Below are 24,135 nucleotides of genomic sequence, written 5' to 3' on the forward strand. Positions count from 1 at the left end.
CCATAGACCGCGAGCTCCTCGTGGCCAGGAAACCTGTCTACCAACTCCGCTGCATTGAACTCTCCCAAGCGCTTCGTACAGAGTTCTGGACACAGTAACCACTCAAATACCATAGGTGGGCTGATAGCCCGAGATGAACGATAATTCCCACCCATCTCAGAATGATGGGATCAGAGGCAGAGTAATGGAGCGGGTGACTTGAACCATCAATCAGTGGCATTTCTCGAGGGCTTACTGTGTGCAGAGCACTGTACTAAGCTCAGTGCCCTCGGGCTCCCACTGCTTCCAGCCTGGGGTCGGCTGTGGCGGCACAAATCATCCCTGCCTCCTCTTCCTTCATCAATCAAATGTCTTTACTGAACACTTACCATGTGCAGAGCCCTGTAATAAGCACTTGGGAGCGTATAACAGTTTATATCTCTGTAATTTTATTTAGTTCTATTGATTTCTGTCTCCTCCCACCCCCCTAACCGCAAGCTCACTGTGGGCAAGGAATGTCACTGTTTACTATTTTCCCAAGTGCTTAGTAGAGTGGCCTGCAAACCGTAAGTGCCCAATAAATACAATTGAATTCATTCATTCAATCGTATTTGAGCGCTTACTATGTGCAGAGCACTGTATGAAGAGTTGGTAATGTTCCCTGCTCACACAACCATAGTCTAGAGGGCTCAATTCCCACCATCTGGATTTCATTCTCTCCCCTGGGCAAGCAGGCTCTCACTCCAAACCTGTTTTCCAGAAGGACGTGCCATCTTTGGCAAGCAGTTTGGGACAGACCCTCCCTTCCGCAACGCCCCCGTTTTTCCCCCCGCCCCGTGAATGGCTCCCATTTCTCCTCCTGTGAAAGCAGCATGGCCCAAGAGAGAGAGCCAGAGGACCTGGCTTCTCATCTCAGCTCCACCACTTGTTTGCTGTTTGGCCTTGGGTAAATCCCAAGTCCCTTCCCTATACCTCAGTTTCCTAATCTGTAAAATGGGTGTTAAATTTCACTCTCTCCTAGACTGTGAGCCCCTTGTGTTTGATAGGGACTGTATTCAACCTATCTTGTATCTCCCTCAGCACTTAGTACAGTGTTTGGCACATAGTAAGCCCTTAATATTGTAATTTAAAGACTCCTGATCCTGGTCTTCAAGGCTCTCTGCCCACTGGCTCCTTCTTACCTATATGCTCTCCTCTCCCGCCATGGGCCGGCTCCCACTCTGCCACTCTCAAGGTAATTTCTCACTTCCAACTCTCTTGTTTTCAACCTACTTGGTTCACCCTATTCCCCCTATGCAGAACTCCCTCCGCTGCTCTTAAATCCACTTCACCCCAGCACCCCCTCCTGTGAGAGGCCAACCCCATGTCACGCTGCTGATGAGGCCATAAATTGTGTTTATTTGAACTCCGTAAATGGTATCCGCGCTTGTTTTAGGACCTCAGTTCAGCAGTGGCATTTACTGAACACTTTCTGGATGCTAAGCTACATGGTTGGGAGAGTACAATACAGAAGGCAGGCTCCATGTAGCCACACTCTCTGCCTAGGAGCTCACAGTCTAGATATGAGCACGGGGGCCTCGAGCAGGGCAGAGACCACTTGTTACTTGACTATCTTGTCTCCCAGCACACAGCCCGGTGTTCTGGATGCAGGAGGGCCTCGAACGGTACTTGGCTACCACCTTGCCCCGTCCTCCGAGGTAAATGACCGGCCCAAGGCCGCACAGCAGGCCGCTGGCGGAACCAGCGCCAAAACCCACATCTCCTGCCTCTTCACTCTCTCTTAGGCCACGTGACCCCCTCGGATTGGGGGTTCCAGGCACCGCCACAATCGGGGGGCAGCTCCATTCCCACCCCATCTGAAGCCCGGACAAGCGCGAGGGCTCCGGGGCTGAACCTGCCCAGGCCAGGGATCTCAGCGAGAGCCAGCCCTTCTCCACTCCGCCAGCGCCCGGGGCCTCCTGGGCCAGTAGACACGGAATGTGGCCCCTGCTCCAAGCCCGTGCCAGGCGAGCAGGGGTCGGGCCGCGGGTTCCAGCACCGCCTTGGTATCCGGCCGTAGAGGTGGCTGGCCAGTGCCCGGACAGCTGTTCTGAGCGCACTCGCCAAGAGATCAAACTCTGCAAGGTGTTTTTTTTTGCAATTTATTCACATTTCATGGGTTTGTTACACTCCCGCCAGCTTCGGAATCAACGAGTTCAGTTCACATTTTCATCTGGTATAAAAGTTTCCCCCGTCAAGAAAATGTCCCTAATCCTAATGTTATAGTAATCACTACTGTTCAAGGGTAAGCTTTACCCTTGGGAGCAGAGACGGTCCCTGGCTGCTGGAGCCTGGGAACACGAGCCTGGAAGAAATTTTAAAATGCCAAGACACTCACCTTCTCTGTCCCTCAGTTTCCTCATCTGTAAAATGGGGACTCAATACCTGTTTTTCCTCCTCAGACCATGGAGTCCCACGTGGCATAGGGACTGTCTGCTCCTAAGGAATTGTATTTATGCTGACACTCAGCACAGGGCTTGGCCCAGAGTAAGGGCTACTGAAAATCCCTACAATTATTGTGAGCATTTTCAATAAGCACTGGGGGGATTTGATGCGGGGAGAGATGCATGATAATTAGGTCAGACTCACAGTCTAAGAGGGAGAGAGAACAGGTATTTAATCTCCAGTTAGGTGAGGAAACAAACCTGGCGAAGTTTAGCGACTTGCCTTAAGTCAAACAGCAGGCATGTGGCAGAGACAGGACGAGAACCCAGGTCCCCTGCCACTGGAGCTCACGCTCTTCCCCCTAGCCGACATCGTCTCTCATCTCAAAGTTTCCACCCTCCCTTTGGCTAAAATGAGCAATGAGTCACCTGGCTACACAACTTACTCCATTTTCTAAAACCCCTCACTGCCTTTTCTTTTTTCCTCTCTTGAATGAGCAGAGGCCCCTCGGGATGAATTAAACCAAGCTCGGGTGGGCTCAGCACCGCAGCGGCTCCCGTGGAGAGCACCACATCAAGGCAGCCCACCCGCACGACCCGTCGCCGTTGGCTTGGACAGGCACATTTTTGGCATGCGGCAGAAAGAAGCGATTGGCGAGACCTTCCTGCCGCGGGCAATGGCTTCCCCGAGGGACGGCAGAAGCGAGGGCAGTGAAAAGCCGTTCCAGCAGGAGCCAAAAGGGCACCGGGGGTGGGGAGGGCGTCCTCAGCCTCACACGCTGCAGCCGACACAGAGCAGGACACTCCCCTGCGGGAAATGGGCCCTCAATAGCGAAACGCATGCTGAGAGCCTGCCTGCTGACCACATTTCACAGAGGAGTTATTGGTTTTAAAAAAAAAAAACACACAAAAAAACACAACAAAACTGAGTCAAGATGATGCCATGGGGAAGAGACCCTCCCCAACAACCACACCAACAAACACACTCAAAAATGATCCGGGGTAACTTTCAAACTGGTTTTCAAAATTAAGACACAGCTTTAAAGCGTAAATTCTTGGCATCTGCAAAGTAGAGAAGCAGCGTGGCTCAGTGGAAAGAGCCTGGGCTTGGGGGTCAGAGGTCATGGGTTCGAATCCCAGCTCTGCCCCTTGTCAGCTGGATGACTTTGGGCAAGTCACTTAACTTCTCGGTGCCTCAGTTACCTCATCTGTAAAATGGGGATTAAGACTGTGAGCCCCACGTGGGACAACCTGATTCCCGTGTCTACCCCAGCTCTTAGAACAGTGCTCGGCACATAGTAAGCGCTTAACAAATACCAACATTATTATTATTAATGCCCTTGAAGTAGTGTGGCATCAAGTCTGTCGGTCACTCCTGCAATCTGGCAGCTGGGTTTCTCCAGAAAAAAGGGAAGCCCCAGGTGAAGTATTCTAAAACAAGTTTTCTAAAACAATGTCAAGAAGGGAACCCGCTGTGATTTGACATTGGTTTCACATACCTCAGGACAGCTCTAACATGCATTCTTTCACCGCGGCGCTACGCCTCAGTGACACCCGGTCCCACTGAGGATCGGTTACCTCGCCTTTGTCCCCGCTTTAACGCAACGACTTTAGCAGCAAAGATTTACTGGAAAATAAACCGGAATGTTAGGAATCTGTACATTTGAAAGCCAGTTTTAAAGCTACAGCCAACATACATGTCTCTACTCTTGTTTGGAGGGTGGGAGAGGAATGTCCAGAGAGAACATCATCGTGATACTTTGCTGCCATTTCTGCTACTGAAAGAGCTTTCCCGAGGGCAGGGCTAAAAAGGGTTTCCTACTTTTAGGTTGTGTAAGAATACACGAAAACTTGTCTCTCTAGTTAACCTCCCAACTGGGAGAGAACGAGGACGGGCCCTCCCCCATCCCTCCCCACGCCAGCTCTCCCTGATTGTCTCCCCTGGGCCACAAGCAGGTCAGGACACAGTCGTTTTAGCTCCTGCCAGTTTAGCGGGCAAGTTTTGGTAGAGGGCAGGCCCGGGATCAGCAGGCCTGCTGCTTGCTCAGAGGCTGAAGCCCGAGGGTCGGGGTGAAGGCGAGCCCTCGGGAACTCAGCCTTCGCAACGGGACTTCACGCCAGCTTGATGACTTCGATCGTGCGCCTCTCCAGAACCCAGAGCCGCAAGGGTCTCGCCGGAGGGGCGGGACACCCCAGCCCCCGGCTTCGAAATCCCAAGTCTATGCCCGGGGGTCCCACCCCCGTCCACACTACCCGTCTCCAGCTCTGACAAGCGTGGGTTCCCCAGGGGAGATGAAGACGATGGTGCAATCCTTGCTGGGGGTGTGCTAGACAACCCCCTCCCTGCATCCAGAAATTCAAGGGAGACAAGTCTTCGCGAGGACTGGCTCCAGAGATGGGGGGGGAGCGCACATGCCCCGAAACACCCCCTCTGGCCAAGGTGGGAGGCAGTTCCCGGAGCCGAGATCGGCCGGGTAGGAGGTTGACGCGGAGAAGCTCGAGAGGAAGTCTTCGAGATGTTGTCTGGTCCACGCGAAGTTCCCGGGTGCCATCTCGTATTAGAAGGGAGGATACAGATTTTCTTGAGACTTTTTCCGTGTTCAGTTAAAGCTTTTTATTGGCCAAAGTAACTTTGCCTCACAAAACCTTTGAGAAGATCGGTAAGTTTTTAGACTGTCAAGGTAGAAAGGTAAGAATAAAATGACTAAGGAACAAAGCAGCAAGTTGGCAAAAATTCTTCCGTGTGTCCACCTTCAGGCCTCCTTCTTCTCCAGTAAGATTTTGTGCAACTCGTCCGCGTCCTTGCTCGTTTTCACCCTGATCAGCATGGGGACGGGGACGGTCGCATTCTTCTCGTCGATCGGAGGATTGGGGACGCACACGATCAGAACGTTGTTCTTTCCCGTTCTCGTGCAGGGCATCTTGGGGGGGATCAGGACATTCAATAGGATGTTGCCTGGAGGGAAACAACAGGGATAAACGCTTCAGTGGGCCCCGCTAGTATATCCGGTCCCGTGGCATTCCTGAGATTCGGGAAGGAGCGTGACCTAGTGGGATTAATGGACATAGGAAGAGGAGGGATCTCTCCCTCATTTTTACAGATGAGGAAACCGAGAGTCAGGGAAGTTGAGTGGTTTGCTCAAGGACCCACAGCAGGTGGAGCCCAGAATAGAACCCAAGTCCCCTGATTCTTAAGCCCGTGCTCTGAGTCACACTGCTTCTCACACTCAGTTCTTTGGTTACATCGTTACTGGACATAGCAACCGCCAAGGAAAAGGACCTACTGCCTAGTATCTGTAATTTATTTTCGTGTCCTTTAGACTGTAAACTCGTTGTGGGCGAGTAACATGTCTGCCAAGCCTGTTGTCTTTTAGTCTCTCAAGCATTCAGTACAACGCTCTGCCTGCACTAAGCACTCAGTAAATACCACTGATTGTTTGATCTGTAAATTGCTTTTTCTAGGAATGTTATCAAACACAAGATGGACGACCTGACAATCTTCTGCATCTCAGACGATTCTGTGACAGGGACAAATGGAAGTTGAAGATGGCTGGCTTGGAATTGGGATCTTCACCCCGGTTATGATACAGCACACTAGTCATCAGTTAGTCTCAACTCGGCAATAAAGTCTTCAAGCTTCTCAGTCAAACAATGGCATTTATTGAGTGCTATGTGCAAAGCACTGTCCTCAACGCTTGGGAGAGCACAGCAGAGTTGGTAAATATGTTTCCTGCCCAGTATGAGTTTATAGTCCTCACCCCCACCAAAAAAGAACAGCAGATGAAATAGTATGTACTAGTGGATAGAGCATGGGTCTCGATGTAAGAAGGATCTGGGATTGAATCCCACCTCGGCCACTTGTCTGCTGTGTGACCCTGGGCAAGTCACTTCACTTCTCTGTGCCTCAGTTACCTCATCTGTAAAATAAGATTGTGAGCCTCATGTGGGACAGGGACTGTGTCCAACCAGATTAGCTTGTATTTACCCTGGCAGTTAATACAGTACCTGACATATAGTAAGCACTTAGTAAGTACTATAAAAAAAGAGCCTTCTGCTAGACTATAAATTGCCTGAGGCAGAGATAGTGTTTTCACACTCTCTTGCAGCAACCTAAGTGCTCAGTACAGAGTAAGTGCTCAAGAAATGCTACCACCTGCTTTCTCTGAATGGCCGATGTGACTAAAAAAATGGCAGCTTGTGCACTTGAGCCAAACCCAGAGCAATATGAGTATAAAAACTGCTGATCCCAGAGGGGCTGTGGCCTTCTACAAGTAACAGACACAATTTTCAGCAGTGGAGGCAGGGAACAAGCCACCTCGAAACTAGGTCGGGGGAGAGGTCATATCTCTGCCACTGCCAGCTACTCTCTGCCAACGTCCTGTTTCCTGATAAGTTAGCTACCTCCACTTCACCTCAGTTTCAACAGGTGCACATCTAAAGTACAACAAGGCAGAGAAAGCATCCGCCGCTTCAGTCTCCTCCATTTTCAGAAAGCTCAACAGCATCCCCGAAGATGCCCCCGGGGCAGGAAGCGGGGTTCAGAGCCGGCCCGCCCCTCCGAGCTGGGCGGCTCCCAGATCCAGATACCCACCTAGGTTGGTGTCCGCTCGCACCAGGAGCTGGGTCTTCTGTTTCCCCGCAGGTTTCAGGTGCAGGGTCCCAACACCCTTCTCCTTATACTCGTTATCCTTCTTATAGAACAGCTTACACCTATTTAAAAATAATTTAAAAAAACAGTAAAAAAAAGCCAGTGAGGTTTCTCCTAGGTGGCTAAGGCGGGTTCTTGGTCTGGTTGAGCTTTTAAAGGACAGATGAGGGGAAAGCCTAAATGACACAAAGACGGCTGCTGCACACAGAGCTCGGTGGTGGACCCAACACAAGATACATACATGAGGAGGTAAGGAAGAGAAGGAAAAAAAAAGTTTGCGAATTTAATGGAGACAACCCAATGGTTGAACATGGGCTCCCTTAAGACAGCAGGTGAAATAGGTTTTGAATCCCCTGGAGGTAGCGGTGGGCCAACCAGCTCCTCCTTGACATTGCTGGTGTGGGGTCTTCAGGGTCTGGGCTCCCCGTTCAAAGAAAAATCCCGAGCTCGGCAGAAGGATGGGGGGCCGGGGCTGGATTGTTTTTTGTGGGGCCCCTGTAGTTGGGGAAGGGTCCTCCGGACCGGCTCCCCTATTCTCGGAGCCACTAGGATTCTCAGGGCCAGGGGAAAGCCATTCTGAGGGAAAATGGGAATTTTCCTTCTGCCCCAAGAGAGAACAAGAAAGCGCCTCACACGTCTTGTTGCTGCCGTCGCGCCGAGTCTCCCGCGCTGGCGGAAGACCAGAGCCTCCTGGAGCTCCGGTCCCCGCCCTTGGCCAAAGGGTGGGCAACACTAACCCTCCATCTTTCCTTTCCCACCTGTCGCCTTTTGGTGCTCCCCCCGCTCCCCAAATCTGGGATAACAGTGACAGCTGGGTGGAGCAGAGGGACTGGGTGTTCCCCAGAGGAAGAGACCCGGGGTGAGAGGGCTGACTCACTTCTTGGAGTAGAAGGCGTCTTCTTCCCTGACTTCATTAACGATCACCGTGGGCGGCTCCTCACTCTCCTCTTCGTCTCCACCTTCCAGAAACAACACACAAACGTCTCCAATGAACCCCACACCGAACCGAGCCAACCCCTTTCCCGGGGCTACACGCCAGCAGTCAAATACATGATCCCATAGTTTCAAATAAACCCTCTGGATTTCCCTCACACTCAGGCCCAGAAACTTGAAAAAGTTCTCCCAGCAAATGAGGCAAATTTATCTGGCAGGATGCACCTTGCTCGCCTCTGAGCTCTCAAAACAAAAGGCAGCATGGTATCATACTTAATGATAACTGTGGTATTTGTTGAAAGCTTATTATGTGCCTGGTACTGTTCTAAGTGCTGGGGTAGACACAAGAAAATCAGGCCCACATTAGGCTCGCAGTCTAAGCAGGAGGGAGAACAGATATGGAATCCCCATTCTTCAGATGAGAGAACTGAGGGCCAGAGAAGTGAAGTAGTTTGCCCAAGGTCTCACAGATTAGTGGCAGAGCCGGGATTAGAATTTCTACAACTCAGGCAGAATTCTAAAGCCAAGCCTGAGGAAAGTTGAAAGAGGAAAAGTCCCTCCCATCCCCCTGAGAACTCCCTGCAGATAGAATGACCATTCCTCAGGCTCCTCGTTTCTGGGTGCCACTGGGGCCCAAGCGGCCTTGACCATCAAGAGAGTTTAGGAATCGGAGACAAAAACCCAAAGAAAATGGCAAAGTCCGAATAGGAGAGACACACCCAGCTGGCAGTGGGAGGCCTTCTTTACCTTTCAGAACACTGGAAAGGCTGGGGCAGTGACCATTGGACTCTTGAGCCAGAAGGAGCCTGAAACTGCTCCTGTAGCCATCGTGCCCTTTCTCCTCCCCACCCCGACTCTAGTTGTCTTACCCTGGCCCGTCCCCTTGCTCTGGGGATTTTATAGCTCTATCTCCTGTGACTGCTGCTCTCCCTTCCCCCTTCCTTCACTCTTAGATGACAAACCCACGGGACCGGGACCGTGTCTGTGTATTTCTTCCCCCCAATGCCCCCATCATGCTTAGTACAGTCTCAGGCAAGTCACTTCACTTCTCTGTGCCTCAGTTACTTCCTCTACAAAATGGGGATTAAAACTGTGAGCCCAATGTGGGACGGGGACCGGGTCCAACCCGATTATCTTTTATCTACCCTAACGCTTAGTACAGTGCCTGGCACATAATAAAGTGCTTAATAATACCATAGTTATTATTACTATTATTATTACAGGACTCGGCACACACTAGACACTTCACAAATACCACTGCAATAGCTGGAGCAGGCGGCCAATTCTGAAGATTTTCCCACAGCAGGGGAATTGCCTAAGAAGCTTAGTCAGCGAGAGCTGTGGGCTCCACCAGCCATTCTGTCTCACTTTAGTCACCCGAACAACAAAAACCCAAGTTCCAGGGATGGCAGCTCTCCCCCCAGCGCTGGACTAATGGGAGACGGCAGATATTATTATTATGGTATCTGTTAGTGCTTACTACGTGCTGAACACCGTTACAAGCGCTGGGGTAGATACAAGTTAATCGGGTTGTCCCATGGGGGCCTCACGGTTTTACTCCCCATTTTACAGATGAGGTGACTGAGGCACAGAGAAGTTAAGCAGCTTGCCCAGGGTCACCCAGCAGACAAGTGGCAGAGTCAGGTTTAGAACCCATGTCCTCTGACTCCCAAGCCCGTGCTTCTTCCATAGCAGAACACGCACTGTGCGGAGAAGTCGGAACGCCATCTTCTCTTTGCCCCAGAGGGCCCACGCTGCACTGAGCCTAATGGACTTCCCTGGTCCAGTAAGCCCCGCCAGGAGCCCCTGCTCTGGGCACTGCCCTTTGGCCTCGGCAATATCTCAGACTAAAGGAGCGCCCCAAAACGAGACTCCGCGTCGTCCCCACTCACCTGCGCGGTCGCTCCCGGCCCCCTCGGGCCTGCCCTCCTGGGAGCTGGCGGAGAACGGTGTGGAAGCCGGCTTCCCCTGGCCGGCGTCTTTGCCGAACAGGCCGGAGCCACCAGGGGAGAAGGAGAAGCTGGGCAGAGGACCAGAGCCCAGCGCGCCCAGGGCCGAACTGTCCACTTTCTTGCCAAAGTGGAAGGAGCCGGCGACGGGCTCCTCTTTCTTCTCAGCCCCTGTGTCGGCTGGGCCGTCGGTCTTGCTGCCGTGGAACAGGAAGGCAGAGCCCTGCTGCGGCCTGGCTGAGCCGGGGGGCGGGGGCGGGCCCGATGGCTTCCGGCTGCCCTCGCTCTCCGAACCGCTGTCGCTGCTGCCTCCGGGCTGCTGCTCGATGCCCGCCAGGTACTTGGCGTAGTCCTTGAAGACGGGCGTCAGGTCGCACAGAGGGTTTGTGTTCACGTGCTTTACGATCCAGTCCCGGACGGAGCAGTTGAGTGCGGCCAGCTGTTTGTGGTACGCGCTGGCGCCGCAGGCCCGGCCCGAGCCCGAGCCCCCCGAACCCCCGGCCGTCGCCGCTGCCCCCTGACCATCACTGTTCGTTTTGGAGCCCGAGGCCTTCTTCTCCACTGGGGACGTGGTAGGGCCAGGGCCATTGGCCGGGCCCGAGCCTAGAGGTAATAAAGAGTGTTTGAGAAACCTCCTCGGACACAAACCACCTATACTCTTTGAGTGCTCCCTGTGGGAGAGAACACTGCAGTAAAGTTGTTTTTTATTATTATTATTGGTATTCGTTAAGCACTTCCTATCTGCCAGGCACTGTACTAGGCACTGGGGTAGATACAAACTAATCAGATCGGACGTAGTCCCTGTCCCACATGGGGGGCTCAGTCTTAACCCCCATTTTACAGATGAGGGAACTGAGGCACAGAGAAGTAAAGTGATTTGCCCAAGGTGACACAGCAGACAAGTGGCAGAGCGGGGATCAGAACCCAAGACCTTTGGGTTCCCAGGCTTGTGTTCTATCCACTAGGCCACGCTGCTTCTCGTAGATACCAGTTGTCTACCTAGTTGGTAGACACCTTCCCTACACACCAGGAGCTTACACCGAGATGGTTATTGTTCTCCCTCAGGTGCTCAGTACAGTGCTCTGAACTCAGAAAGCCCTCAATGAATACCACTGACTGACTGAATTCTCACCCACGACCGTGTTGGCTAGAAGCGATGCTGATTGACCTCGGGCTGCCGGAAGTCCAGTACACCAGGTAATACTGAGGCCCAGTTCCATGACTTTGGGCAAGTCACTCCCCTTCTAGGTGCTTCAGTTTCCTGATCTGTAAAATAGGGATTAAGCACCCGTTCTCCCTCCCTCTTGGACTGTGAGGCCCATGTGGGAAAGGGACAGTGTCCAATCTGATTACCTTGTATCTACCCTGGTGCTTAGTTCAGTGCTTGGCACAGAGTAAGGGCTTAACAAATACAGCCAGAATTATGACTAATTACGGGGTGAAATGTTCATTAAGGTTTGGAGCCCCTCATGGGACCCAGTGAGATGGCAGAGAGCTCCACCTGAGGCAATCTCTGGCCACCAGAAAGTAATTGAACAGCTGAAAAATTCCCGACGGCCACTAATCGTTGGGCCAGTTGCCCTCTTTTCTTTGCCTCAGCTGCTCAGAGTCTTCAGGAAAAATGCCCCCAAGATACCGTGAGCAGGTATTTCAGCAAATGAACACTTTTTCCAGTGCCCTCGCCAGGGGCCGAAGGAGAAGCAGGAGCATTCACGGGGAGAGCTGCCGGCTGCCATCCTCTCCGGGCCCCGGGTCCGGACTGACTGGCTTAGTGTTCAGTACGCAGAGCTGCTCAGTACACCACTTCCTCCTCCTGGACCTTCCTGAATGCTACTCCATTTCGGCTCCTCCTTGGACTGCAAGAGCAGAAAGCTTGCCGTCCTTTTCTACTCAGGAAAGCAATTTTTCTGGTTTTACGGGACCATGGATCAGGTTCTCCTTGCTCGACCCTGCAGCTCCCATCCTCTCGGGAACTAGGATGGGCCACCAGAGGACCTCAACTGTCTCTGGCCAGTCCCCAGGAAAGCCCGCCAGGAGGCGAGGACGGTATCTGGTGGGGAGAGATTACTTTCAGGCTAACAGGCACCTACCCTCGACAGGACTTACCGAACGACGAAGCCTTGGCTTCTGGAGCCGCCTTTAAATTGGCAAAGGAGGGGGGGCCTGAGAGGGCCGAGCTGCCGCCGATGCCACTGCCACCATTGGACAGTCCTTCCAGGGGCTTCCCTCCGGTGCCATTTCCAAAGCCGCCAAAACCCCCGCCTCCGGATGCGACCAAGCCCTTGAAGCCCTTGAACGCCCCTCCGCTCTCCGACTGAAACACAGACACACACATCAAATTAACACACGGCTCTAAAACACAGTACGCGTCGACCGAGCTCCTGTGGGCCACGATGATGATAATAATAACAATAATAATTGCTAGGTGCCAAGCACTGTTCTAAGCGCTGGGGTAGATACAAGGAAATCAGGTTGTTCCACGTGGGGCTCACAGTCTTCATCCCCATTTTACAGATGAGGGAACTGAGGCACAGGGAAGGGAAGTGACTTGCTCAAAGTCACAGAGCAGACAAGTGGTGGAGCGGGAATTAGAACCCATAACCTCTGACTCCCAGGCCTGTGCTCTTTCCACGCTGCTGCTACCACCTCCTGGCTGAGGGAGGGAGGATGGAAGGGTGGGCAGAGGCAACCAGACCCTGACCCGGCAAACCCCTACACTCTCAATGGACCAGGAACTCAAAGACCAAAGCAGCATCAAATTAAAACCTTCCACGGCATTGGAAGGAATGGATCTTAACCTTCACTAATACATCGGCCCGACTCAGAGCCGTGTCTTTGCTCCTTAGATTTTAGCCAAATGTACTTCTTATCCTTGCTGTACCCTAACATGCTTCCAGAAGAGATGAAGCCGTCTGGAATTCAGACCCCAATTCAGCCTTTCTGAAGGGATCTCCCCTCCGACTCCCGCCTCCTCCTCTAAAACCACGAGCGTCCACTTTCCATCTTTCCATCCACGGCAGGTCTTGTCTGTAAAGCCCGGCCTACACTGCTCGCACCTGGATTCCTAAAATGATGGCCAGGGCCCAGCCACTCGGCCACCTTGTTGGGGTCAACAAGAACCTGCCAGGCCCAGAACACCCGCATGCCGGCGGGGAGGGGGCCTGTCTGCACACAGAGCAATGCGGGTGAGGGGGTGGCACATTCTGGCCGCCGGCCAGTCCTCTTCTATGAGCTGAGTGGGTGGGAGGACCCGATCTACCGGCCCAGGGCCGGCTACATTAACTGGATTGACTTATGTGTCCTAACTTCCCTTTTCTTGTGATTGTGCAGAAAGACACTTCAAGACACCCTCATCAGCCTCAACCGTTGAACTGAGAACAAGGGACGGGGGCTGCTTTTAGGGAAGGAATGAAGAAATTTTCAGGGTGAGTAGGGAGGGGGAGCTCTGACTGAGAGTGGCCACAGACCTCTTCCGCTCCTGCCGGCTCAGGCGCCCCGAACCCGGCTCCCGCAGCCCCGAGACACTGGGTTCAAACTACTCACTTCAAATCCAACATTTCTGCGCTTTGCTTTCTTGATTGCTCGATTCTTCAAGACTTCTTCACTCGCTACTGAGAACGTTCCCACCTGAAAGAGTGCAAATGGAAAAATCCATCAACTAATCCTGAGAAAGAGAAAATGCCTACCTTTCAGAATTTGAAACTTCCCAAGCAGAATCACCCGTTCGACAACATATCTGAACCCGCGGGATCTCGGCCGACAAGCCGTGCCGTAATTTCCGAAGCCACCGTGTGGCGGGGCAGGGGGTGGGAGGGAGAGTGCCGGCCTCACCCTCGCCTCACCCCGGGGGCCGCCGTCAACTCCAACATCCCCATTTCGAGCAGACACAGTCCGGTGGTCCCCGGGACTGACCTCACTTTCCGGCTCACCTGAGACCCAGGCAGTTTCCTCGGGGCCTTCCCAGCCCCCAGCTGGCTCCGCTATCCTGGCTCCATCGTTTCATGATGGTTGGGCAGGGAGTGACCGGTCCCCTTCAATGGCTACTAACAGGACCTCTTGGGAGGTGCCAGGAGAAGGAATGCCATGGTGGTGCCCGGTTATTCTGAAGGGCACTGAGAGCAGGGATTTCCCGCCTCGCGAGCAGCAGGGCCTCTCCCGCATAGCTCTCAAATCCCCTAGGGGCCAACACGGGCCCCCAACCGGGGCCCACCGGCCATCGAGCACCCATACAGTTCGGCCAGTTGGCTTTCTGGGCCTGAGGGGACCCGTGACTTTCTAGTTCCTCCCGGCAGAGTCGGCGGGGCCATGGGCGCAGGAAAAGGGAATGACGTCAGTTAGGCAAACCCCAGGGAGCCATCCTTTACCTCTTCTACTTCTTCCTCCTGGTCCCAATTTCGGTCTGTCAGCTCCTTCTCTGCATTTCTCTTAGCCATTTTTCTGAACCAAAAACAAAAAAACACAGAAGTAATGAGGCCTATTTTCTGAACTGGGTACTCATTATTATGATTAATAACCCAAACCAGGAAGTAGTATGAACAGTTCAATAATCCAGCTCAACCATGTTAGCACTCCAAATCATGATTCTTTTTAAAACAATTATCGGCCACTTACGGAGGGGAATAAGAAAGAGAAGGGCTATTCTCTAGACTGCATTCTCTTCGTGGGCAGGGAACGTTACCTGTTACATTGGACTCTACCAAGCGATCAGTACAGGGCTCTGCACACAGTAAGTGCTCAGTAAATACTTTTGCCCGAAATACCATCGGTTGATTCACTGAGAGGTGGCATGGTTCCAAATTATGAGTTGATGACAGAGGTGATCACAAACCAAGCAAACCTACTAATCACATAATTTTTTTAAAAGCAAATATTGACGCAATATATATGTCACTCAAAAATGTCAGTGCCCTCTCAGAACCATTCAAATGCCACACATTAGGAATACATTTTATCAATTTCTCGTGACCCGAGAATCTAAGATATGTTCTTTCCTGCACTGACCAGGAATCTTTTCCTATCCAAAACCCATTGTCAAGATCGTCTTCTCAGGCGGTCAGGACTGTTGTACAAACACAACACTGTAGGTGAGGAAAACTTAAATCAATATTAAAACGGGACACCAAGAGCTTCTTAAGGCTACTACCATAAGAGGTAGAAGCCTTGCTGGTTGAACCTGGGCTGGTGAAATACTTCCAGATGCTTGAAGTCAGAGCCTGAAATATGCACCTCTGAACTATAATAAACAAAATAGCCTTGACCGAACAGCATACTGGGCTGCATTTGCTCAAAGCATTAGAAGGAATAAAAGGAATATGCTTTGAGGTAAAAGATGTGGCTGTATAAACCTCCGAGGCTGGTTTTGCGGTCAAATAAACACCCCTATAGGAGAGGTGGTTCCTAACATAAGTCTGTCCTGTAATCCAAGGAACTAACTGGGCTAATGATTGGTTTTCTTTTCTAACCATGATTGGACACTTCCCTAGTGAGCTGGATGCAAACTTGGTTATGGTTTCTGCACAACCAATGCTCATTATGGATTAGACAGCAAAAAACACACCTGACATGGACATTCACTCTTAAAACTTCAGGCAATGAAGAGAACCTCATTGCAAGATGAGAATTTTTTTTTTATAATTTGTTACGTGCCTACTACGTGCCAAGCACTGTACTTAGCCCTGGGGCAGATACAAGCTAAACAGGATGCACACAGTCCATGTCCCATGGGGGTCCCAGAATCTTAATCCCCATTTTATATATGAGGGAACTAAGGCACAGAAAGTGACTTGCCCTTGGTCACATAGCAGGCATGCAGTGGAGTCTGAATTAGAACCCAGATCCTCGGACTCCCAGGCCCGTGCTCTTTCTACGCCGCCATATTGCTTCTCTATTCTTCCAAGCTACAGAACAGGAGACTGGTGGCCCAAAACTCTGCACACGGTAAGCGCTCAATAAATACCACTGATAGATTGAACCTTCCAGCAGTGACGTTTGGTGGTAAAATGGTGTTTGCTGCTGGGATAAGTGAATGAGCAAAGTCAGAATGGGGAATGGCAGTGTGATCCAGGTTCAGGCCAGGATCAGCCAGGTCCTCTTCCCAATTTTGCCGGCTCCCGGGATCACAGCTCAGAGAAGAGGCATGGTGTAATGGACAGAGCTAGAACCTGGGAGTCAGAAGATCTGGGTTTTAATTCTCCACCACTAGTCTGCTGTGTGCACTTGGTTAAGTCACTTCACTTCTCTGGGTCTTAGTTCCCTCATCTATAAAACGGGCATTAGAGCCATGAGCCCCACATGGGACACTGTGTCCAACCCAATCACTCTGTATCTATCCCAGTGCTTAGTATAGTGCCTGACACATAGTAAGCGCTTGAAATACCATAAAAAAGCCACTAAAAAGCCTCAGACCTCAGCAGCAGTGGATGCCATTGCCCAGTCAGCCAGAGGCACGTTTAATAGCCAGAGCAACACCATCAAGGTTGGGAGGGTCTTTCTCACTTTGCTGTGAGAACCAAGGGAAAACCAAAGCCCCCAAAACCCAAGCCAGACCAACCCAGTCATCTTCTGCACAAAGGGCCAGAGCAGAGCCCCAACTTAGCAGAAGCATCGGAGAAGGGTCCCTTGCACACGAGAGGGAAGACTCTTTGGGGACGGTGCCCCGTTCGAACAGGGTGGGGAATGGAAGTGGTGCTCATGGAGCATGAAGGCATGTCCGCCTCCCTTCCCCCCTCCCCAACCATGAGCCCTGGGGCCACCAGGCTCCCCAGAAGCCTCAGTCCACAGAAGGACCCAGAGATGGCTTGGCCCCAGTTTATCCACGACTGCCGAGGAAGCTCTGCATGCCGTTGGACAAACCATGAGGGGCTCTGCCCTGGTTGCAGATAGCCAGAGACCAGGAAAAATTAAAAAGCTATAGCACATACAGGACTTCTCTCCTCCACCACATGGGGCCTGGGGCCAGGACAATCCCACTTGCCTAGAAGCCCTGCCCCCCTCCCCTTCCCAGGAGGTCCACGGGAAATCACATAGAAACTCTTTACCATCGGTCCTAAAGCGGACAATCACCTTGTCCGCTCCTACCTTACCTCAGCCAGCCCACTTTGCTCCTTTAACACCAACCTACTCATTGAACCTCAAACTCGTCTATCTCATAGTCGACCTCTTGCCCAAGTCCTCCCCCGGCCTGGAATGCCCTCCCACTTTAAAAACGATATACCATCACTCTCCCCATCTTCAAAGCCTTATTAAAATCACATCTCTTCCAAGACCCACTCCTCACTTAAGCCCTCATTTCTCTTACTCTCTTTCCTTTCTCCATGATCCTCGCACTAGGATTTGCACCTTTTATTCACCCCACCCTCAGCCCCACAAGACTTATGCCTGACTCCCCCCTTCTAGACTGTAAGCACCTTGTGGGCAGGGAAGGTGCCCACCAGCTTTGTGTTTTGGTACCTTCCCAAGAGCTTAATGCAGTGCTCTGCTTACAGAAAACACTCAATAAAGACCACGGATTGATTGAGAGATCTGCCCTGCTTGCTGCTCTCATACTGCCTAGTTCTGGGTCTCTGTTTCCCCAGGGGGCAGCCAAAAGGGACAGAACAGAGAGAGGACTTGTTGCCTAATCCTGACAGAAGAAAGAATTTTCCAAGCAACCCAAATTGGCAAAGGTGAAGCTGATAGCTTCTAGGCCGATTCATTAAAGGAGGCAGCAGATGGCCCAGCAGCTAGACTCAAAATGGGAAAAATCTAATCCCAACCTGACCACCATGCTAATTGATAGAGCTCATTTGGGCATAGGACCACGGCTTTGCTCCAGAGGCTCCTCTTCCAGGAAAAGAAAAAAAGACCTTGCATAAAGACTTCGTCATAAAGAAGACTGAAGGTATGACCGATAAAGGTCTCTGGAAGAGCCGACTGACACCAAAAAGCGCTTTCTGAACTGTACTTTATTTTATGTGAGGCAAAGGGATAAAAAGCTAAAGTCAAAGAGAAGCAGCGTGGCCTAGTGGATAGAGTCTGGGCCTGGGAGTCTGAGACCTGGCTTCTAATTCCGGCTCTACCACTTGTCTGCTGTGTGACCTTGGGCAAGTCACTTTACCGGGCCTCAGGTCCCTCACCTGTAAATGGGGATTCACTTTCCTGACCTCCCTCCTATGTAGACCGTGAGCCCGATGTGGGACCTGATGATCTTGTATCTACCCCAAACGCTTAATACGGCACTAGACACTCAGCACTTAAATACCACAATTATTATTATTGCTCTCAGTTCCCTCATTTGTAAAATGGGAATTAAGACTGTGAGCCTCATATGGGACAAGGACTGAGTCCAACCTGATTAGCTCGTATCTACCCCAGCACTTAGTTTAGTGCCTGGCATATTAAGCGTTTACCAAATATCTTTTTTTTTTTTTAAAAAAAAAAAAGGTCAGCAAGAAGGCTGATGCAGTTAAATCCAGATAGCACAAGTGGAGCATGAAAACAAGTTTCCTTCGGCACCTCAGGTCAGTCCTGAACCAAGTCAATTCCCAGTGATTAGGGAGCTAATCAATCAAGCCTTTAAGCTGCTAACCTGCTCATTGATACCTTCATTGGGAGAGGTCAGAAAATTCTGCTCCCTTGTTAGCACCCTTGATTAAAAAAATACATCTGGAGCTTGAAAGGACCTGTGGATTTAGTTTATCTATGATTTCACTCTTCCCGAGACTCAACACACCCGTTCTTAAATTTAGAAAAATAAATAAAATAAATAAAAACCAAAGCTACCCCTTCAGGTCCTTAAGCACGGTGGTAGGGAAAGGCAGAAAGATTGTCTTATCGGTTATTCATTCATTCAATAAAATTTACTGAGCGCTTACTACGTATGGAGCACTGGACTAAGCGCTTGGAATGGACAATTCGGCAACAGATAGAGACAATCCCTGTTCAATGACGGGCTCACAGTCTAAGTGAGGGAGAGAGACAACAAAGCAAAACAGAAAAAAGACAAAATCAAGATAACTAGAATCAAGGAGTTATACACTGCATTAAAAAAATAAATAGGGTAATAAATAATATATACAAATGAGCACAGTGCTGAGGGGAGGGGAAGGGGAGCAGAGGGAAAAGGGGGGCTCAAAGGCTGGGAAGGCCTCCTGGAGGAGGTGAGCTCAGTAGGGCTTTGAAGAGGGGAAGAGAGTTAGTTGTGAGGCTTTCCTAAGGCTGTAGGCAAACAAGGCAAAGAGCATAATATAAACACTCTGGTGACACTATCACAAAGGGCTTACAAAAACACCTATCCACCACATTAACGAACTGAAGCAACAAGCTTATTAAGGGGTTTAGAGGCCTCTGGTGGAATTTCTGTAGCCAGTGAAAAATGCTGCAAATGCTGAGCGAAAGAAGGGGATTTCTAACACAGGCCAAAACAGGTCATTTCCTCCAGGAGCACGCATCTCCAAGGTTAAATGAGGTAGTCAAAAGGGAGGGCGGAGAGGAGGAGACAAACGACTGGAAGACAACCCATCCGGGGCTCCAATCTTTACTGCTAAATACAGACCCTGGGCACGTCGATCAATTAGTGTTATTAAATATTAAGCGCCTACTGTGTGCAGAGCACTATTCTGAGCAGTTGGGAAAAGACAATATAATAGGGTTGGTAGATGTTATCTCTGTCCAAAAGGAGCTTACGATCAGTGTTATCTACCAGATGCCATAGCAGGTACTGAGTCCTTGGTAGAGTTCAGCAGAAGATGCATGTTCCCTGCCCTCAAGGGGTTTGCAATCCCAAAAGAGCGGGCAGGGATACCCAAAAGGAAGCAGCAAACTAGGCCTAGCGATTCCCCCGATTTCCAACTGTGTAAATGGCGAAGCTTCCCACTAGGAACCAACGAGGGGTGGTGAGTATAGACGAGTTGATGAGTCAAACAACTTCAGGGGAGGGTGCTAATGAATCATTCCCTGCTTGTCGGGGTGAGGGGAGGAGAAGGGGATAAGGTTGGTACAAGACTCTTTGGGGGAGGTCCCATAGGCAAGCAGTGTGGAGAAACAGCGTGGCTTGGTGGAAAGAGCACGGGGCTGGGGATTGGAGGACCTGGGTTCTAATCTCAGCTCCGTCACTTGTCTGCTGTGTGACCGAATTGTAATTTCCAAGCAATTACTACAGTCCTCTGCATATAGTAAGCGCTCAATAAATATGATTGAATGAATCAAGGACCCATGTCGGGTGGGACCCGGGACCCGTGGCGCAGTGGAAAGAGCACGGGCTTTGGAGTCAGGGCTCATGAGTTCGAATCCCAGCTCTGCCACTTGTCAGCTGTGTGACTGTGGGCAAGTCACTTAACTTCTCTGTGCCTCAGTTCCCTCATCTGTAAAATGGGGATTAAGTGTGAGCCCCACGTGGGACAACCTGATTCCCCTGTGTTTACCCCAGCACTTAGAACAGTGCTCGGCACATAGTAAGCGCTTAACAAATACCAACATTATTATTATTATTATTAAATCAGTCATTGGCATTTCTTGAGAGCTGAACCAGGCACTTGGGAGAAAACTGTAGGGCTGGTGGAGGTACGAAGGGGTTACCAATCTAGTGGGGGAGGCAGACATGAAAATAATTCTCCCTCTCTAGCCTGTACACTCGTGGGCAGAGAACACTCTCCCAAGCACTCAGCACAGTGCTCTGCACACAGTAAGCACTCAAGAACAGCATGGCCTAGTGGAAAGAGCCCGGGCCTGGGAATCAAAAGGACCTGGTTTCTAATCCTAGCTCTGCCCCTCGTCTGCTGTGTGACCTTAGGCAAGTCATTTCACTTCTGTGTGCCTCAGATCCCTCATCTGTAAACTGGGGATTAGGACTGTGGGCCCCATGTGGGTCAGAGCCTGTGTCCAACCTGACTAGCCTGCATCACTCCAGCAGTCGGTACAGTGCCTGCCACATGGTAAGTGCTTAAAAACCTTTTTTTAAAAAGTGCTAAGTGAATAATAATAATGCTATTTGTAAAGCGCTTATTATGCGCCAGGTGGTAAGTGCTGGGATGGGTACAAGCAAATCGGGTTGGACACAGTCCCTGTTCCACGTGGGGCTCACAGTCTCAATCCCCATTTTACAGAGGAGGAAACTGAGGCACACAAGTGACGTGACATGCCCTAGATTATACAGCAGACAAGTGGTGGAGCCAGACTTGGAACCCATAACCTCTGACTCTCAGGCCCGTGCTCTGTCCACTACGCCATGCTACTTCGATGAGTACCACTGACTGACTAAAGAGGAAGCATCCAAGGACACGTTATAGCCTTATTGAAGGCACGTCTCCTCCAGGAAGCCTTCCCTGGCTGAGCCCTACTCTCCTCCCGCTCCCTTCTGCGCCGCTGAATGAATAAATTCATTCATCCTCTATCCTTTCCCCGTGAAACATACGTAGATATCCGTAGTTCTTTTATTTCTATTCATGTCTGCCTCCGCCGCTAGACTGTGAGCTCGTTGTGGGCAGGGAATGTGTTTGATGTTACAGCATATTATCCCAACCATTTAGGACTGGGCTTTGCACCCGGTAAGCGTTCGATAAATATGATTAATAATAAATAATAGGGAAGCAGTGTGGCTCAGAGGAAAGAGCCTGGGCTTCAGAGTCAGAGGTCATGGGTTCGACTCCCGGCTCTGCCACTTGTCAACTATGTGACTGTGGGCAAGTCACTTCATTTCTCTGTGCCTCAGTTACCTCATCTGTAAAATGGGGATTAACTGTGAGCCTCACGTGGGACAACCTGATTACCCCGTATCTCCCCCAGCGCTTAGAACAGTGCTCTGCACATAGTAAGCGCTTAACAAATACCAACATTATTATTCTAAATAATGCTGGGGAGGGGAGATGAGCACCTAAAATATTTTGGGTGTGCGGGGGGAGAGAAACAGAGCCACATGGCTGGGAAGGGCCAGCGGGGAGAGGGGGAGGGGATGATGAGAAGCAGTGTGGTTCAGTGGGAAGAGCCCCGGTTTGAGAGTCAGAGGTTATGGGTTCTAATTCTGGCCCCGCTGCTTGTCAGCTGTGGGGCAAGTCACTTCTCTGGGCCGCCGTAACCTCATCTGGAAAATGGGGATGAAGAAGGTGCGCTCCACGTGGGACAACCCCATCACCTTGTATAATAATGATGGCATTTGTTAAGTGCTTACTAAGTGCAAAGCACTGTTCTAAGCACCAGGGAGGATACAAGGTTATCAGGTTGTCCCACGTGGGGGGGGGGGGGGGGGGGTTTCCAGTCTTCATCCCCATTTTCCAGATGAGGTCACTGAGGCCCAGAGAAGTGAAAGTGAGTTGCCCAAAGTCACCCAGCTGACAAGCGGCAGAGTTCGGATTTGAACCCATGACCAACTTCCGAGCCCGGGCTCTTTCCACTGAGCCACGCTGCTGTATCTCTCCCCCGGCCCTGCCCCAGAGCTTAGAACAGTGCTTGGCACATAGTGAGTGTTTCACAAATACCATTATAATGATAGCGAAGCAGCGTGGCTTAGTGGAAAGAGCCTGGGCTTGGGAGTCACAAGTTGTGGGTTCTAATCCCGGCTCCACCACTTGTCTGTTGTGTGACCTTGGGCAAGCCACTTCACTTCTCTATGTCTCGGTTACCCCATCTGCAAAATGGGGATGAAGACTGTGAGCCTCACGTGGGACAACCTGCTTACCCTGTACCTCCCCCGGTGCTCAGAACAGTGCTCTGCACATAGTAAGCGCTAAACAAAATCCTTCACTTCTCTGTGCCTCAGTTCCCTCAACTGCAAAAATGGGGATTAAAAGATGTGAGCCCCACGTGGGACAACCTCATTATGCTGTATCTCCCCCAGCACTTAGAACAGCGCTCTGCACATAGTAAGTGCTTAACAAAATCCCTCACTTCTCTGTGCCTCAGTTCCCTCACCTGCAAAAATGGGGATTAAACAATGTGAGCCCCACGTGGGACAATCTCATTATCCCGTATCTCCCCCAGCGTTTAGAACAGTGCTCTGCACATAACTAAGGGCTTAAGAAAAAATTTCACTTCTCTGGGCCTCAGTTCCCTCACCTGCAAAAACGGGGATTAAAAGACGTGAGCCCCACGTGGGACAACCTCATTATGCTGTATCTCCCCCAGCACTTAGAACAGCGCTCTGCACATAGTAAGTGCTTAACAAAATCCTTCATTTCTCTGTGCCTCAGTTCCCTCACCTGCAAAAATGGGGATTACGCAATGTGAGCCCCACGTGGGACCATCTCATTATCCCGTATCTCCCCCAGCGCTTAGAACAGTGCTCTGCACATACGAAGGGCTTAAGAAAGAATTTCACTTCTCTGGGCCTCATTCCCTCCCCTGCAAAAATGGGGGTTAAAAAACGTGAGCCCCACGTGGGACAATCTCATTATCCTCTATGTCTCCCAGCGCTTAGAACAGTGCTCTGCACATAGCAAGCGCTTACCCAAATAGTGCCCGTCTCTGGGCCTCAGTTTCCTCATCTGCAGAATGGGGCTGAAGACTGTGAGCCTCCCGTGGGACAACCTGATGGCCCTGGATCTGTCCCGGCGCTCAGAAGAGTGGTGTGCAGCTAGCAGGCGCTGAACAAGTGCGGTAGTTGTTCGCGAGGGGGGCGCGGCGGGGCTGGCTGGAGGAGCGGGGGATTGTGGGAGGCGGCCATGGGGAGCCCGGCGGCCGCTCGCCCGCCCGCCCGGCCCTCCTCCACCCTCCTCCACCCCCCTCCGCCCCCCGGCCCCCCGGGACGCCCTCCCCGCGACCCTCCCTCCGGCCCCGGCCCCGCTACCTGCAGGGCGGCCCCGGCGACCGCCGTCCGCCGGCTGAGGCGACGAGTCCGTAGAAACGGCGCCGCCGCCGCCGCCGCCGCTTCCGGTGCGAGGGGGCGGGGCCGGAGGGGGCGGGGCCCGAGGGGGCGGCGCGGGGGGCTCGCGCGCGGCTGCCGGCCCGGGGGCGCCCGTCCACCATCGCCTCACCGCCCTGAGGCCCAACAGGCGGCGGCGGCACAGCGCCACACCATCCTGGAGGGCGACCGGGACCCCCGACCCCCCCCCCCCCACTTCGCTTCAACGGGGGAGGGGGGACGGCGACGGCCGCCTTCTGCGCAGGCGCCGTGGGGCCCAACGCCTTTCTCCTCTAGCGCGGGCTTTTCCCCCGCCCCCCCGCCCCCTTTCCCCCGAGGCGCATGCGCCGGAGACCCCGCACGCGCAACGTGGGGGGGGGACCCGCGCCGGCC

The 24,135-nt window shown here is 51.9% G+C and overlaps 1 protein-coding gene across 2 annotated transcripts; it reads right to left on the minus strand.

The window, feature by feature from the left end:
* Window positions 1-4,991: 4,991 nt before the first annotated feature.
* NUP50 (nucleoporin 50) lies at window positions 4,992-23,770 on the minus strand. Of its 2 annotated transcripts, none has more exons than XM_029079321.1 (8): window positions 23,689-23,770; window positions 14,297-14,369; window positions 13,476-13,559; window positions 12,039-12,246; window positions 9,876-10,535; window positions 7,928-8,009; window positions 6,994-7,112; window positions 4,992-5,358 (listed from the first exon to the last, which is right to left on the minus strand). In XM_029079321.1, exons 2-8 carry the CDS (start codon window positions 14,363-14,365, stop codon window positions 5,156-5,158), a joined length of 1,425 nt encoding a protein of 474 aa, XP_028935154.1. In that variant the 5' UTR covers window positions 14,366-14,369; window positions 23,689-23,770; the 3' UTR covers window positions 4,992-5,155. The 2 variants fall into 2 exon arrangements, with proteins under 2 accessions (XP_028935154.1, XP_028935155.1); XM_029079322.2 differs by lacking the exon at window positions 23,689-23,770 and adding an exon at window positions 18,785-18,807.
* Window positions 23,771-24,135: the final 365 nt, after the last annotated feature.

The sequence above is a fragment of the Ornithorhynchus anatinus genome, chromosome 14 (assembly GCF_004115215.2).
Source record: "Ornithorhynchus anatinus isolate Pmale09 chromosome 14, mOrnAna1.pri.v4, whole genome shotgun sequence".
NCBI classification, from domain to species: domain Eukaryota; kingdom Metazoa; phylum Chordata; class Mammalia; order Monotremata; family Ornithorhynchidae; genus Ornithorhynchus; species Ornithorhynchus anatinus.

Excerpts from the sequence above, each read along its gene's own strand:
- NUP50 (XM_029079321.1), bottom strand. The coding sequence starts at position 14,365 with ATGGCTAAGAGAAATGCAGAGAAGGAGCTGACAGACCGAAATTGGGAC. Across the intron at positions 7,113-7,927 it reads GACGCCTTCTACTCCAAGAA|GTGTAAGCTGTTCTATAAGA; the intron begins GTGAGTCAGCCC and ends ATTTTTAAATAG. Across the intron at positions 5,359-6,993 it reads GCGAGCGGACACCAACCTAG|GCAACATCCTATTGAATGTC; the intron begins GTGGGTATCTGG and ends GTTTCCCTCCAG.